Source organism: Gymnoscopelus braueri, assembly GCF_963280865.1.
Source record: "Gymnoscopelus braueri genome assembly, contig: SCAFFOLD_133, whole genome shotgun sequence".
NCBI classification, from domain to species: Eukaryota; Metazoa; Chordata; class Actinopteri; order Myctophiformes; family Myctophidae; genus Gymnoscopelus; species Gymnoscopelus braueri.
Window position 1 is genome coordinate 105,083 of NW_027660720.1, and position 18,109 is coordinate 123,191.

Genomic DNA, 18,109 nt, shown 5'->3' on the forward strand with positions numbered 1-18,109 from the left:
GGGTGTTCTGTCCTTCAACAGAAATTTCCTCATACCAGCTGCAGGCTATATTACAAAAAACGTCTGTGTTGGGGCTACAACACAGACAACACAGCTACATTCACTCACTACACTCACTCACCAAATCATGTGTCTCTTTTCAACACTATTCCTGTTGCTGTTGCTCTGTGGAGCTCAGGCGACCCACTTTTATGGAACGGTCATAACCTTTGACCCAGAGGACCCAAACCCAGATGGATCTGTCTCGGTAGGTACAGGGTGTCTTTTTCAACTAACTTTAATATCTACTATATTAATATTGATCTAATTTGCAATTCTCCATACTAAATCCCTTCTGTAATTAATGTTTTCATTATTTCACACTACTGTAAATGTGTTTATTTTGTGACTTCATTGTACAAACTAGAAAAAGTGCTCCTCGGAGCACAGTTCTCCGCCAGGTCATGTAGGTTATTGTGGCCGAATGGTGGCACTATAATAGGCCAATGTGAAAAGGGTCCCATTTCCTCTTAGACCTTTCACGGCAATCGCACACTGCGTTCATGATTTGAGGCATTTTGTTCAAAACAGACCTATCCTGTAAACTTTGGAAGCCAATGTTAGCCAATTAGGATGGAATATGAAATATCGAACACATCCGTCTTGATCACATAACTGGAGATACTGTGTACCATTTGCAGGATTTTTAGACAGAATCTGAAGGTGTAATAGCAAAAGAATTGTTTGATGTGCCGGTGAGGTAAGAAAACCTAGGGGAATACCTCACCGTTTTACATTACGTACAAATGAATTGTTTGATATAAAATAAAAAAAATAAAAATATAAAAACATGTGATAAAGAAAATAGGACAAACAATAAATATAAAGTACATACTGAGCAGAAAAGACAAAGCAAAAAAATTGAAATTAAGATAATTAGAAAATCTATGCGTGACAATATGGATGCCTATCATCTAGTTACCCATTCAGGTATTCAATTTACGTATTAGGCTTCTTTTGTAGGTAGGTAGGTAGGGAGGATGTGGTAGCTACTAAGATGGAAGTGTAGCCTGGCTCCACCCCCTGAATCCTTTGCCTAGCATTCAGGGTCTGGTGACGCTTTCGAAGGCGGGTGTTTCTCGGTTGAAAATCTGTACGACGAATCGGGATCGGGACAATCCAGTATGAACCAATCGCGTTGGTTCATAGTGGAGTCCCACTTTGGCCACGCCCCCATCTCAGAACTCCGCTGCATTGAGAGGGCTTTCAGACTGAATAATGGAGTGAAACGAAATGAAAATTCGTGTCAGGCTAAAGTGTCAGGCTAATGGAAGTGGGCATTCCATAGTGAAACACCATTATATTTTATGGCAAACTGCCCCCTGGTGGTGGTACATAGTGGGACATGTAGTATATTTGCTTGCCTGGGTGGATAAGAATGAAAGGTGGAATTTGGCTGGAAGTACTGTTTTACAGAAGTCAGCTTCCTGGTGGTGCTCTAAAAGGCAGATGTAAAAAAAAAAGCAGTGCAATGGTTTTTCCTTGGCCTCTAGGGAGTGTGCGTGCAAAGTTTCACGCAGATCGGTGCAGGTGAAAATGCGAATTGGCCTGTTATAGCGCCACCATGAGGCTGATTTGAAAAGTTTCAAGTGGCATTTCCTCAGCCTAGTGGGAAAATTGCATGCTATTTTGTAATTCATTGGTTTCCAACCTTTTCTGGATCAGAGGCCACGTGAAAATCTTAATTCTTTCACTGCCATGAATGAATTCATATTTTTTTCTGTCTACTGTACCCTTGCCAGCAAAAATCGTCTCGTTGCACGCACAGGGATCCGGTAGCGTCGGGGGAAAAATAATAGCCGGCCGCGATCCTCCATTCCAGACCTTTGGCCGTTTGAATGTTTTTTTAAAAACACTTTAAAACAACAGAAATCCGAGAAAAATGTACTTTTGGAAACCCTTTAACATGGAAGCAGGCAATCTTTTTTGTTGTTGTGATCAAGTGATTTCTGGGTGTACTCTTCTTCGGTGGTTGCAAATGTCCGATAGACATTCGGGGGCGGCTGTGCAAGAAAGCCCGCCAGCGACGCCTGGTGGCCTGGCATCGTATTACCCACTGACAAGCCTATTTAGTCAGTAGCGTGCTGACACACGCAGGTCAGCACGTCAGACACAGCAAGCTCTGTGTGTTTCTGATCACTTGTTCCTTAATATCTTGATTTGTGCGTTCATGAAACTATGTAAGTAGCCTACAGTATTTAGGTCCTAAGTGTTGTTTAGTAAGTTATACTATACACAAATCCACGGAGCGCTGCCCTGCGCGCAGCCATTGCTGCGGTGTCAACACTCCGCGGACTCGACACCGCAGCAATGGCCGCCTACAGGCAGCTACAGGCAGCGTGTCTGTGGATTCGTCTATATCTGACACCTTGTATATCACTTTATGTGACTTGGTGCTTGGATCATTCACAGGCTGCAGAACAGCGCCCCGCCCCCACAGGTTGGGAATCGCTGATCTGACATTCTCTCTTCTTCTCAGTGTTTTACTGAATGAGGGAAACTTCCTAAATGTATTACTTATGTGTCCTAACAACTTACTGTAAACAGATAGAACAGTGGAGTGTTCATCATGTAATATATAAAGTTTATGTCATCATGGTAATTATTATTATAATTACAGGTGGTCCTGCGGTATAAGACAAGCTTTCATTCATGCTCAGACGCAGACTCATGGGGATGCAGTAGCGGGTCGTTGTGTGGCAGTGAGACCCTGGAGGTGAACACGGTGCAGAGCGCCACAGAGTGGTGTCAACGAGAAGGAATCATGAAACGACTGCTTAACAGCAACGCTCCCTTCCAGATGGAGTGAGTGAAGAGGGATGCATGACACAGCAAAAAATAATTAAACAGGATTTTCATCTTTTACACAGTAGCTCAACCTTTCAGGCCAGATTAAAGCTCTATGTAGGTTCAATCCCTGAAACAGGCAGTTTGTCCATTGATGTGTCATGTGGTAACTTATATCCTGTGTTATATAATGTACAAATTTGTTCATAAACTTAAACCTAAATATTATTTAGGTTTAAGTTTTGTTTCTCAAATACTTTATCTGAGTCAGTATAAGAATATAAGAATTGACCTGGACGGCTGGCATAGCGGTCCAGGCACCTAGGCTCAATGTAGCCCGACAGCGCGTCGCAGGTTTGAGTCCCGAGCCTGATGGCCTTTGCTGCATGTCACTCCCCATCTCCCCATTCAATATATATATATCAATAAAGTCATAAGAAAAACCAAAATATAAATATATATATATATACTTTTTAAATAGCCTACAGTAGGCTACAACTTTGGTTTTTAAACCAAACCACAACTATAACCTTATCTTCCACAGATTAGCAGGTGGCAGCTGGATGACTAACATAAATGGCATTGGGAACTGGAGAGCTGTAACGCTGGTGGACCTCAGGACCAGATCTGACACTGGGAAAGCCAACAGGTCTCCTCAGACCACCATCATACCGTCACTACGGTAACGTAGAACTCTTCCCTTTTGTTCTTATACTCAGTAATAGCATTTATAGCCTTGCCTATTTATGAATCTCACTCTCTCTCATTGGGCCTGGTCGTAAATACCGTAGCCTACATATCCTGGTCTGGAAGTGAGTCGCTCGATAGCATGATGGATCAACTGAACGTTAATAAAGTAATGCTCTCATGTGTAATGATGAGAATAAGAAGTTAACAAAGTTTACCCCACCACCAAATAATAGGCTAAGAAAATGTGGAAAGGATATTATAGAAGCCTTTTCAAGGAGTTGTATTGTCATTCCATGCAGGTACAGAACAAAATGTGTTACACAGGTCCTGGTCAGGGCAGAATAAATGACATCTAAACACTCCATAAAACTTGCCCCCTAAAAAACTGTATTAAAAAACAGCAACATAAAAAAAAACATGTGTCACAGTTCAGTTCATAGTGCATAGTTCATGAGTAATCTTACAGATCAGATCACTAGTGCAATGATCACAGTTCATGGTCTAGAGTAAATAAACAGCTACAGGGAAGAAGCTATTCTTTAGCCTGTGATTCTGGCTTTAATACTATGCAGCCTCCTGCCCAAAGGGAGAAGGGGCAAACAGACCGTGTGCTGGGTGGGGCGGGGCATCTCTCATGATGCTAGTAGCCTTTTTCCTGCACCTGCTGGTGAAAATTGTACTGATGGCGGGTAGGCCGTTTCCAGTGATTTTCTGTACAGAGCCTTCCTATGCGCAGCAGAGCAGTTTCCTTGCCACATTGTGATGCAGGATGAAAGGATGCTCTCCACCGCACACCTGTAGAAGGAAGTAAAGAGGTAACATTAAGACGCTGGAATCCAGGAACACCGAGATCCGATAGATTATGGACCAGATCGCAGACATTGGAGGTGTGCCTGTTACTTCCTGCAACATGATGCTTGTGGCAAACACGGCGAGTGATCTAATTACAGGTCTAAATGCATCAATTGAAAATACATAAAAATCTGTTGAATTTGCATCATGTCTATAATATACATCCAAGCAATATTAGATTGTTTGACATATTTTTTCTTTTGTTGAGTAATGTTGGGCACATACATATTTTATCTGAGGTTGGGCACTATTTTAATTGATTTTGCATGAAGAATAAGGCATTCTAATAAAATATGGTTTGAGGCATATAAGTCTGCTTCTGAGCAGACATAAGTTTGAGTGTATGTCTGCCCAAATTCACGGACAAAACAATATTGATGAATCAGTCTCTGAACGTGGGGAGTTGCGGAAATGTTGCGGAAAAGTACCAAATATGTGCGGACCCGAGCTTAGTGAATGAGGCCCATTGTCTGTCTCTTTCCTTCCTTCTTTTCTTTCACACTCTCTATCTTTGTCTCTCAGAATCCCTTCGAACTGTGCAAGGAACTTCAACTTGTTGGCATTTGATCCGGATGGAGACCAGGTTAGATGCAGGGTTGGTACAGGAAATGAGTGTAACCCCTGCACTCCACCTTCTGTTCTCAGCATCTCAACCGTGAGTCTAATACATTTATTTTTTAGAAAAGGACAGACTCTAAAATACTGTCTCTAATATTAATACTAATTTGAATAAACAACTGAATATATTTGTATTAATCTATTAACGAATCAATTAATTAATCTATTGATATATTTAGTTTGTACAGTTTTTCTCCAGCCTTGTGTCCTTTCTTCTCCCTTCTCTCTTTATTCAGTCTTGCACTTTGTCGTATGCTGCCTCCACCAGCAACAGTCATCGCTACGTCGTCCAGTTGTATATGGAAGACTTTCCCAACCAGTCTATCACCCTCACACAAACTGATGGATCTCAGACCAGTAGAACTGCAAGCAACGCTCTCAGCAAAATACCTCTACAGTTTCTTGTCAGGGGTACAAAACTAAATCCTCAGTTCATGTACATGAACACACTCAAGCAGGTCCATTTTCATAGGAGCTGCTAATAAATAACATAGATACATGACCAAACTAAATTAAACATAAATAATATGACATACAGTAACTTAATTTCCCCTTTGTGCCCAGTGGATGGAACAGTACCCAGCTGTACAGAGGGACAGTATCTACCCAGGTTCCTGTCTCCTACCCCGGCTAACAGAGCACAGCTCTACACCCCTGTTGGTCAGACTCTGGAAATCACCATCAACACAATTGCAACATCCTCCACGTGAGTAGAACACAACAAGACTGAGGCCTCTAGTTTGATGGCAGTAAACTGGAGCACTCAGCAATGAACCACCCAACACAGTGTTTTCACAGTGGCTAACAAAATTTGCCATCAGCACTGACATTCTAAAGTACAGTAAGCAAAACCTGTAATTGGTGGTGGGTACGTGCGTGTGCGTGTGATTTTGTGTGTAAGCAGTATTCCACTGCCAACTTTCAAGTTTCACTAATGACAGGAATGTCTACAGTATCTCTTTCCACTTGAGCCTACTATGCAGCCAGACAGGAATACTTTGCCTTCCCAGGACTTGGGAATTCTTTTTGTCATCACTGAGCCCGAACCATAACCCTGGATCGGTTCTTGTGGCAACTTCTTTATTCATTCTTGCAGCATCCAGATGAAGCCATTTGAATTGTCTTTTCTTGGCATGTGGTGTCTGAATTTCTAATGTGCCAAATTATGTAATTTTTGTTGTCCTTTAGTGTAAGTCGAAAGGGTTTCTGAACATCTGATTTACTAATTGAAGTCATTTAGTTGCCGTTTTGTTGTCCTATGATGTTTCTGAAAGTCTGAAGATGTAGATTAAGACCATCTTTGGTGGTTTTGTAGGGTATCTAATCTGTGGTTCAGTGGACCCCACAACATGGACCTGACTGGGTCAGGACAGGGACCGTTCACCCTGAGATGGACGCCATCGCCGTCAGAGAATGGACAGCATCACCCTGTCTGCTTTGTCGCTCAGGCTACCTTGGGGTATGTCTGTGTCGACAGTATATAACCTTTTAAAATGTATTATATTGTGCTGTATTACTGTGTCATGAATTCAGTTACTATGCTACCTTTTTATTGTCTCCGCCAGGCCGAAAGGCATGGCGAGAGAGTATGTTTTACCCCCTGTCCGTCCGTCCGTCCGTCTGTCCGTGTGTTTGTCCTGTCCGTGTGTTACCAGCTAATCTCCGGCACCGTTGGCCCGCTCGCTGCAAAACTGTGCACACACACTCCCTCAATGCCAATTTTTTTTTTTTCACATGGGCCTGTTATAGCGCCACCAGGAGGCTGATTTGTGCAAAACTCATTTTTTAATATTACTCCTACAGATTTTATCCAAACGTCATGCAAATTAGTACACAGTATCTATATAGTCATGTGATCAACCCGGATCTGTCCGATTTCCCATATTCCATCCTGATTGGCTAAGGTTGGCTTCCAAAGTTTGCAGGATTGGTCCGTTTTGAACAAAATGCCTCAAATCATGAACGCAGCTTGCAATTTCCGAGAAATTTCACACTCACATTCCCACTAGGCCATGGAAGAAATGCCACCCATTTCACATTGGCCTGTTATAGCGCCACCAGCAGGTTTAATTTAGCAAAACATATTTTTGGAACAAAATGCCTCAAATCATGAATGCAGTGTCCGATTAACGTGAAAGGCCTAAGAAGAAATGGCACCCTTTTCACATTGGCCTATTATAGCGCCACAAGGAGGCCACAATAACGTACCTGACCTGTGCTCCGATGAGCACTTTTTCTAGTTTGTTTATGTATTTATTTACTGTCTCCGCCAGGCCGAAAGGCATGGCGAGAGAGTATGTTTTACCCCCTGTCCGTCCGTCCGTGTGTCCGTCCGTGTGTCCGTCCGTCCGTCCGTCCGTGTGTGTGTGTGTGTGTGTGTGTGTGTGTGTGTGTGTGTCCGTGTGTGTGTGTGTGTGTGTCCATCTGTGAACAGCTAATCTCCCGCACCGTTGGGTGGATTGCAGCGAAACTGTGCACACACACTCCTTGGATGCCAATTCAGAACCTCTGCCCCAAATTTTTCACATGGGCCTGTTATAGCGCCACCAGGAGGCCGATTTGAGGCCGTTTTGAACAAAATGCCTCAAATCATGAACGCAGCTTGCGATTTCTGTGACATTTCACACGCACGTTCCCACTAGGCCGAGGAAGAAATGCCACTTGAAAATGTTCAAATCAGCCTCATGGTGGCGCTATAAAGGGCCGATTTGCGTTTTTAACTATCACTGCACCGATCTGCGTGAAACTTTGCACACATACTCCCTAGAGGCCAAGGAAAAACATCTGCCCTGCATTTTTCACATCAGCCTTTTATAGCGCCACCATGAGGCCAACTTATGTAAAACTTTTTTTTTTAGAATAAGCCTTCACATTTTATCCAAATTTCACTCAAATCGGTACACATGATCTCTATAGTCATGTGATCAAGATGGATCTGTTTGATTTTTCATATTCCATCCTGATTGGCTAACATTGCCAATAAGGCATAACATGCCGCAAATCATGAACACAGCGTCCGATTGCGGTGGAACTTTGCACGCACATTCGCACTACGTTGAAGAACAAACGCCACCCTTTTAACATTGCCCTATTATAGCGCCACCAGGACGCCGATGTTTCTTTTTTATATTACTCCTACAAATTTTGTCCAAACATCATGCAAAACGGAACACATTATCTCTATAGTCAAGTGATCAAGATGGATCTGTCCGATTTTTTATATTCCATCCTGATTGGCGAATTCCGAACATTGCTGGCCCACAATAACCTACCTAGCCTCGATCTCCAGACTTTTATTGTTTAGTTTTGCTAAAAAATAAAAGCCTGGAGGAACGCGTCGGTGTACCCAGTATAAGAAGTATTTCATTTCCCCAACCAACCACAGTGCAGTGGCAACCCCATACATAGTCATATTTTGGACACACTCTACAGTATATAATTATGCAGCCTACTGTAGTACAACATTACCTTACCGCATAACATTATCTGCTGTATAGACCAGATCTGAAAGTTTGAATGTTTGTAAACAAACAGGGATTTCTGGTGTAGAATATCATGGCATTTTCAAAATATAATAATAATATAATAATAAATAAATAATAATATAAATGTAATAATAATAAAGTAACCAGCATTAGCTTTGTGTAGTTTAAAAATAATATTTCCAATAGTCAATAACAATATCATAAGTTTCTTGTTATTCCAGATATAAGGTTAACCCTTGCATTGTGTTAGAAAACTGCATCCACTTGTGGTGTTAGCGGGTCAAATTTGACCCGTGATTTAAATCAGCCCAAAATACTCCGAAAATAAGTATTTTCATTTTTTTTTTCTCCCACCACATAGCTGACATGTAATGCATTCATATCCATGTAAACACTTTTTAAAATATTATGTTGGGTTAGGGCTAGGCGGGTTTCATCTTTCAATATATGTCGTTTTCTATTATAAAAATGTTAAAATTCACTCATTAAATTTCCTATAATGAAGGCAATGGATAATGATGTTATCCAGCTATAATATAATAATTAAGAATAATAATTAGAACACACTTGCAAAAAAAAAAAAATACTTGTTTTTGTTCTATAACTTAATTTTTTTTTTTAATTATTAAAAATAGTGACACTAGTGGTGTTAGTGTCCGAAATGACCCGTATACCATAGAAGGTAAAAAGTCATTTATTTTTCATAAACTCAAACTTTATTTTACTCCTGATAGCAAATACTAATTGAGGACAAGTCTTTCTCACTCTCAAACATGTAAACATTGAATATTGACAATTTGGGGGGGAATTGAGCCACACTTCTTTGCCGGGTCATTTCGGACCCTAACACCACAAGTGTCACTTAATTTTTTTTGAGACCATCAGAATTATTTAAAATGATGATAAATAATTTTGTTGCGTTAAAATGGCTATTTCTGAGGATATCATGAAGCCTCGTTCCAATAAAGAAATGTAAAGGGTACTTTTTACCTATTCAAACTTGAAAACGGGTCAAAAAAGACCTTAACACAATGGAAGGGTTAATGAATAATACTGCTCCAGTGCAACGTTGCTGGTGTTATCTACCCGGAAATATTTTTTTGGGTTGTGGTGATGTCATGATGATTCTGTCCATTCCATCACCCGGGGTCATTATGCACACGTTGGTTGTTGGTTGTTACTGCTGCTTGGAGCTACACATTCTTGTGTGTCATAAGTGCACTCCACAATTACCACAACACCCCAGCAAATAACCTTAATCAACTTCCACTTACAAAAATAAATAAAATAAATAGTTGAACCGATAAAAAAAATGTTTCCCCTGGATTTCTTGGATCACGATGCAACTACACATTTTCTTCAAAACATTGCTGTTGCTATTACTGTACTTCTACAGATTTTGTCCAAACTGTTCTAATGTATAAACTTTATCTCTGCAGTCATGAGACACATGTCACTGTTGCAGAAACATTTATGTATTTTTTTTGTTTTTTTTCAACAAAAGTCATGTTTTTCAAACGTGTTTGTTTTCTCGGCGGAGCCAGATATGACTCAGAGCTTCGCTGTGTCATTGTCAGTGTCTCAAATGGTACGTGAAGCCACACATGTTCACCACTGTATCATATTTCACATTCCATCAGTGAAGATCTGGTGTGAGGAGGCTAACAATAAATGTATGTTTATTATTTCCACCTGCAGAACCTACAACCACAACCCCGACGACCACACTGCCAACTACTACACCTACTACTACACCAACTACTACACCCACTACTACACCTACTACTACACCAACTACTACACCAACTACTACACCAACTACTACACCAACTACTACACCAACTACTACACCTACTACTACACCTACTACTACACCTACTACTACACCAACTACTACACCTACTACTACACCAACTACTACACCAACTACTACACCTACTACTACACAACAGACCACTACGACAACACTAACTACAACCACTACCCCAACCACAACACAACCAAGCACAACCACCCAACAGACCACTACGACAACCCTGCCTACTACACCTTCTACTACTGCAACTACTGCTGCTGCAACTACAGCCGGTCCAACTACTGCTGCTGCAACTACAGCCGGTCCAACTACTGCTGCTGTAACTTCAGCCGGTCCAACTACTGCTGCTGCAACTACAAATGTTCCAACTACTGCTGCTGCAACTAGAAACGTTCCAACTACTGCTGCTGCAACTACAAACGTTCCAACTACTGCTGCTGCAACTACAAATGTTCCAACTACTGCTGGTACAACTACAAATGTTCCAACTACTGCTGGTGCAACTACAAACGTTCCAACTACTGCCGCTGCAACTACAGCCGGTCCAACTACTGCTGCTGCAACTACAAACGTTCCAACTACTGCTGGTGCAACTACAACTGGTCCAACTACTGCCACTGCAACTACAGCCGGTCCAACTACTGCTGCTGCAACTACAAACGTTCCAACTACTGCTGCTGCAAATACAACCGGTACAACTAATACTGGTGCAATTACAACCGGTCCACCTAATGCTGCTGCAACTACAGCCGGTCCACCTACTGCTGGTCCAATTACAACCGGTCCACCTACTGCCGCTGAAACTACAGCCGGTCCAACTACTGCTGGTGCAACTACAACTGGTCCACCTACTGCTGTTTCAACTACAACCGGTCCACCTACGGCTGCTGCAACTACAACCGGTCCACCTACTGCTGGTGCAACTACTGCCGCTGCAATTACAGCCGGTCCACCTACTGCTGCTTCAACAACTACAGCCGGTCCAACTACTGCTGCTGAAATTACAGCCGGTCCAACTACTGCTGCTGCAACAACTACAGCCGGTCCAACTACTGCTGCTGAAACTACAGCCGGTCCAACTATTGCTGCTGTAACTACAGCCGGTCCAACTACTGCTGCTGTAACTACAGCCGGTCCAACTACTGCTGCTGCAACAACTACAGCCGGTCCAACTACTGCTGCTGCAACATCTCCAGCCGGTCCAACTACTGCTGCTGCAACTACAGCCGGTCCAACTACTGCTGCTGTAACTTCAGCCGGTCCAACTACTGCTGCTGCAACTAGAAATGTTCCAACTACTGCTGCTGCAACTACAAACGTTCCAACTACTGCTGCTGCAACTACAAACGTTCCAACTACTGCTGCTGCAACTACAAATGTTCCAACTACTGCTGGTACAACTACAAATGTTCCAACTACTGCTGGTGCAACTACAAACGTTCCAACTACTGCCGCTGCAACTACAGCCGGTCCAACTACTGCTGCTGCAACTACAAACGTTCCAACTACTGCTGGTGCAACTACAACCGGTCCAACTACTGCCACTGCAACTACAGCCGGTCCAACTACTGCTGCTGCAACTACAAACGTTCCAACTACTGCTGCTGCAAATACAACCGGTACAACTAATACTGGTGCAATTACAACCGGTCCACCTAATGCTGCTGCAACTACAGCCGGTCCACCTACTGCTGGTCCAATTACAACCGGTCCACCTACTGCCGCTGAAACTACAGCCGGTCCAACTACTGCTGGTGCAACTACAACTGGTCCACCTACTGCTGTTTCAACTACAACCGGTCCACCTACGGCTGCTGCAACTACAACCGGTCCACCTACTGCTGGTGCAACTACTGCCGCTGCAATTACAGCCGGTCCAACTACTGCTGCTTCAACAACTACAGCCGGTCCAACTACTGCTGCTGAAATTACAGCCGGTCCAACTACTGCTGCTGCAACAACTACAGCCGGTCCAACTACTGCTGCTGAAACTACAGCCGGTCCAACTATTGCTGCTGTAACTACAGCCGGTCCAACTATTGCTGCTGTAACTACAGCCGGTCCAACTACTGCTGCTGCAACAACTACAGCCGGTCCAACTACTGCTGCTGCAACATCTCCAGCCGGTCCAACTACTGCTGCAGCAACTACAGCCGGTCCAACTACTGCTGCTGTAACTTCAGCCGGTCCAACTACTGCTGCTGCAACTAGAAATGTTCCAACTACTGCTGCTGCAACTACAAACGTTCCAACTACTGCTGCTGCAACTACAAACGTTCCAACTACTGCTGCTGCAACTACAAATGTTCCAACTACTGCTGGTGCAACTATAAATGTTCCAACTACTGCTGGTGCAACTACAAACGTTCCAACTACTGCCGCTGCAACTACAGCCGGTCCAACTACTGCTGCTGCAACTACAAACGTTCCAACTACTGCTGCTGCAAATACAACCGGTATAACTACTACTGGTGCAATTACAACCGGTCCACCTAATGCTGCTGCAACTACAGCCGGTCCACCTACTGCTGGTCCAATTACAACCGGTCCACCTACTGCCGCTGAAACTACAGCCGGTCAAACTACTGCTGGTGCAACTACAACCGGTCCACCTACTGCTGTTTCAACTACAACCGGTCCACCTACGGCTGCTGCAACTACAACCCGTCCACCTACTGCTGGTGCAACTACTGCCGCTGCAATTACAGCCGGTCCAACTACTGCTGCTTCAACTACAACCGGTCCAACTACTGCTGTTTCAACTACAACCGGTCCACCTACGGCTGGTGCAACTACTGCCGCTGCAATTACAGCCGGTCCAACTACTGCTGCTGCAACTACAACCGGTCCACCTACTGCTGGTGCAACTACAGCCGGTCCACCTACTGCTGGTGCAACTACAGCCGGTCCACCTACTGCTAGTGCAACTACAACCGGTCCACCTACTGCCGCTGCAATTACAGCCGGTCCAACTACTGCTGCTGCAACTACAACCGGTCCAACTACTGCTGCTTCAACTACAACCGGTACACCTACTGCTAGTGCAACTACAACTGGTCCAACTACTGCTGGTGCAACTACACCTACTACAACACCAACTACAACACCAACTACTACAACACCTACTACTACACCAACTACTACAACACCTACTACAACACCAACTACTATACCAACTACTACACCAACTGCTACAACACCAACTACAACACCAACTACAACACAAACTACTACAACACCAACTACAACACCAACTACTACACCAACTACAACACCAACTACTATACCTACTACAACACCAACTACAACACCAACTACAACACCAACTACCACTACACCAACTACTACACCTACTACTACACCTACCACTACACCAACCACTACACCTACTACTACAACAACTACTACACCTACTACTACACCAACTACTACACCTACTACTACACCAACTACTACACCTACTACTACACCTACTACTACACCAACTACTGCACCTACTACTACACCAACTACTACACCTACTACTACACCTACTACCACACCAACTACTACACCCACCACTACACCAACTACTACACCTACTACTACACCTACTACTACACCAACTACTACACCTACTACTACACCAACTACTACACCTACTACTACACCTACTACTACTACACCTACTACTACACCAACTACTACACCTACTACAACACCAACTACTACACCTACTACTACACCAACTACTACACCTACTACTACACCAACTACTACACCTACTACAACACCAACTACTACACCAACTACTACACCTACTACTACACCAACTACTACACCTACCACTACACCAACTACTACACCAACTACTACACCTACCACTACACCAGCTACTACACCTACCACTACACCTACTACTACACCAACTACTAGACCTACCACTACACCAACTACTACACCAACTACTACACCTACCACTACACCAGCTACTACACCAACTACTAGACCTACCACTACACCTACTACTACACCAACTACTACACCTACCACTACACCAGCTACTACACCTACCACTACACCTACTACTACACCAACTACTAGACCTACCACTACACCTACTACTACACCAACTACTACACCTACCACTACACCAGCTACTACAGCAACATATCCACCCATAACAACCCCACCGGCACCCAAAACAAATGTCTCAACCAACAACCCTGGATCTCGTAAGTGTGATTTTTTTGTTAAAAGTGTCAGTCTCAATTCAGCACTTAGTGTGGAAGTCATCTCAGTTCCTGATTCAGCTTCCACCACAGAGCCACTGGGGAAGACATCTTACCTAGGTTCTAAGAACACTACAGTGCATTTGGCATAGAGTGAACGCAGCGTCGACCTTGTAGAGGCTTGAGGCAAATATTTTGATTAATGAGGCTAATTAGTTGATGTTGAACTTTGGTAGACCTTGGGTTGTATACTGGTGATATAAGAACAGCCAATCTAGCCGATCTACAAGCTCGCAACGCGACAGGTTCACTTCTGAGCTTGAGGATCGGCAATTGTTGGATAAGATTCCCCCAGAATAAGTTTGCAGGGGTTCAAGTATTTTAGGAGAATGAAATACTGTACCCCCTGTTTATGTTTATATATGTTTTGGTCAAAATGAATACTTTACTACATGTTACTGATTGTTACATATTATGCTTACAGTGAGTATGAAGAATTCTGTTATATAAATTATATTTCTTTATATGACGATTGCATTATGAAGTTTAAGTTAAGAGCAGTGGTTAGTAAATATAGCCTATATTTGACCTTCATTTTTTACCTATATTATTTCCTCAGAGACATCTTTAACCGATGAAGACATCGAGAATATTGTGTTGCCGAAGGTAGGCTACTGTAATCAAACTAAGACATGATAATTTAGCAGATAAGTGTACAGTAGCAGAGTGGCTTAGAGCGTCTACCTGATGACCAAAAGCGTACTCCCCAGTGTGAATTCCCCTTTAGGCTAGTGGTGAGGATGTTGGCTTTCCACGCAGGAGACGAGAGAGAGAGAGAGAGAGAGAGAGAGAGAGAGAGAGAGAGAGAGAGAGAGAGAGAGAGAGAGAGAGAGAGAGAGAGAGAGAGAGAGAGAGAGAGAGAGAGAGAGAGAGAGAGAGAGAGAGAGAGAGAGAGAGTCTATATTGCCATATTGCCAAAGAATCCCCAGTGTGAATTCCCCCTTTAGGCTAGTGGTGAGGATGTTGGCTTTCCACGCAGGAGACGAGAGAGAGAGAGAGAGAGAGAGAGAGAGAGAGAGAGAGAGAGAGAGAGAGAGAGAGAGAGAGAGAGAGAGAGAGAGTCTATATTGCCATATTGCCAAAGAAAACAAGCATACCCTTCGAGGCATGAGGCAGTGTAAAATGGCTATGCAGTCTACTCTTTGTCGTTCTTCTTGTTAAGTAGAATAGATAACTTAAAGGCTAGATGGCAGCACTTTTGATTCCTGGATATGACTTGTCCTGTACTCTTTTATTGAAAAAATAACACTGAGCTATGCGAAGCACATAAGTGAATGAAATCATGATTCATGATTATTCATAGGGGCTTGCTGATGTAAAAATACACAAACATGTTGTGTATTTTAATTATATCTCCATTGGGACCATGGATACGTTCTAGGAGTGTGAACAATATATTCAGGGGCGGTCTTTGCACTAGGCAAGGTTAGGGGACAAGAAAGACAGAGAAAGTGAGAGATAGAGAGATATTTATTGGACACATTTTCAACCTATCTTCATATATCTGGTCCTCACTAATAATCATGATAAAATGTTTTAAAAAATTCTACTGGGTCTGTCTCATAGGAGGGCTGTGGACACTTCAGAAACCCGCCTACCAGTGACATCATCGTTAGGCAGGTTTTTCTTTTTCAAACAAGATTTCAATTATTATTTTTATTTTTACACAAGAACAATGGCTTCTATTCTATTATAGCATGTGAACCTTCCAGGAATAGAAAGCCTGCCATCTCTATTAGCTCACTGGTAGGCAGGTTTCTGAACTGTCCACAGCCCTCCTCTGAGACACAGACCGTACCAAAAATGGTACCATATATCATCAGCATTAGTGAGGACCAATTATATGAAGATGGGTTGAAAATGGGTGAAGTCAGCCTTGAATGTAAATTTGCATAATTATTTCCTTGGGTTTTTGACATGCAAATCGCCATGGCAGTAGGGTATTTGATAGTTTTTTGTAGGAAGGTGAGAATGGACTCTCTCTCTCTCTCTCTAACACTCTGTCTCGCTCTCGCTCTCACATCAATGAGAGAGTGGGAATGTTTTACACTTTTACTGTCGCTTTATGTATATTATGTCTGGATAAACTCCAGTCTCACAAACAGTGTACACATACATTCCATGCATCTGAAGTCATGGGTTTTCAACTGGTGGTCCGTGGACCACTGGTGGCCCGTGAAGGTATTGCATGTGGTCCCTGACCATGCATTTAGTAATGTAAAAAATTGAAGATTTGTATTTTATTTTATTTTATCGTCCACTAGTTGAGAAACAGTATGATGTATGATGACGCATCAATGTTATCAGTTGACGCATCAATGTTATCAGTTACTGGGAAGTTGGATGTCAAGAACTTCCACAGAAATCGAAGTTAGAATCTCAAAGGAAACTGTACCGGATTGTCTGGTTGAGTCACCATTATTAAGAAATGTGCCCATAATCAATCAATCTCTGCTTGCTCATACAGTTGCAATGAATCAGTTAACATGAGTTTAATAAGGAAGGTTAAGAGAACAGAATAAGGGCAACCATGGGAAAGGAATAGATCAGTGGTTCTCAATCTTTTTTTTAGCTCTGGACCACTAGCATATCTCAGTAAATAATAAAAGTAATAGTAATAATTCACCTCAAATTAACAAATTGAATTAAGCCCTTAACAGTCATTATTTAATTGCAAGCTTCCCCCCCCCACACGACGCCCATACCCCCACTCCCAACACAACAGTGGTCCCCAGGTTGATTCTCAGTCAGGGTGGTGGTCCCTGGTTCATAATCAGTTGATCTAAGTGATACTCTCTTTAAAAAAAATCTGGGGGGGGGACCCCCCAGACAACCGGCTTGAGGGCGGGGTTAGTGACACTGAGCCAGGGGCCTCATACTACGGTTTGCCTAAGGCCTCCAGATCCCTAAGTCCGCCCCTGAATATATTTGTCATTTCATGTTGTCTTTAACATCTTTAACATATTTTGTCAGAAAGTCTTGCAAGCTCTTTGACAGGACAGTAATGGTTATGGTACTGTAATGATTAACGAAATGAAAGGTAACCGACACAACAGTTATCACATATCAAAAACATTGTGTTTTTTTGTTTTCGTTTATCACTTCCAGCTTAGAGAGGAACTGGTCAAACTGGGGCTGCCGGCAGACATCGTACTAAAGCTGAAAAACGTTCTAGACGAGGAGTGACAACTACAGCTACAGCACCCCCTCCTGGTCACCTCTATTGGTCTGCCTCTCTTGGAGATTAATTTTAATTTCACAATTTAAAAGCATTTTTTCACTGTAGATAAACAATGTTAAAATATATTTTTTGTTGTTGTCATTGACATGATACTAATTCAGTATACTATTGTCATACACAAAGGAAAACAGCAGAAATACCGTCGGGCTCGGTAATTGAACCCATGACTAGCGATCAGAAATTAGAGCATGTGTAAATTGCCTTAACCACTAGGCCATTATGAAGCCTCCCATTATGAGGGTTTAATGCTTGAATATGCAGTAGGGAACTGAACTATTGTCCACCTGATGGCAAGCTTTACTTCCACATT

The 18,109-nt window shown here is 42.8% G+C and overlaps 1 protein-coding gene across 1 annotated transcript; it reads left to right on the plus strand.

Moving 5' to 3' along the window:
- Positions 1-117: 117 nt before the first annotated feature.
- On the plus strand, positions 118-17,744 carry LOC308081269 (uncharacterized protein; the record flags this gene model as incomplete). Its single annotated transcript, XM_080457656.1, has 10 exons — positions 118-247; positions 2,660-2,844; positions 3,371-3,508; positions 4,891-5,023; positions 5,223-5,397; positions 5,551-5,692; positions 6,302-6,445; positions 14,203-14,501; positions 15,118-15,164; positions 17,667-17,744. The coding sequence occupies exons 1-10, from the start codon at positions 128-130 to the stop codon at positions 17,742-17,744; spliced, it is 1,461 nt and encodes a 486-aa protein (XP_080313782.1). The 5' UTR covers positions 118-127.
- Between the last annotated feature and the right edge of the window lie 365 nt (positions 17,745-18,109).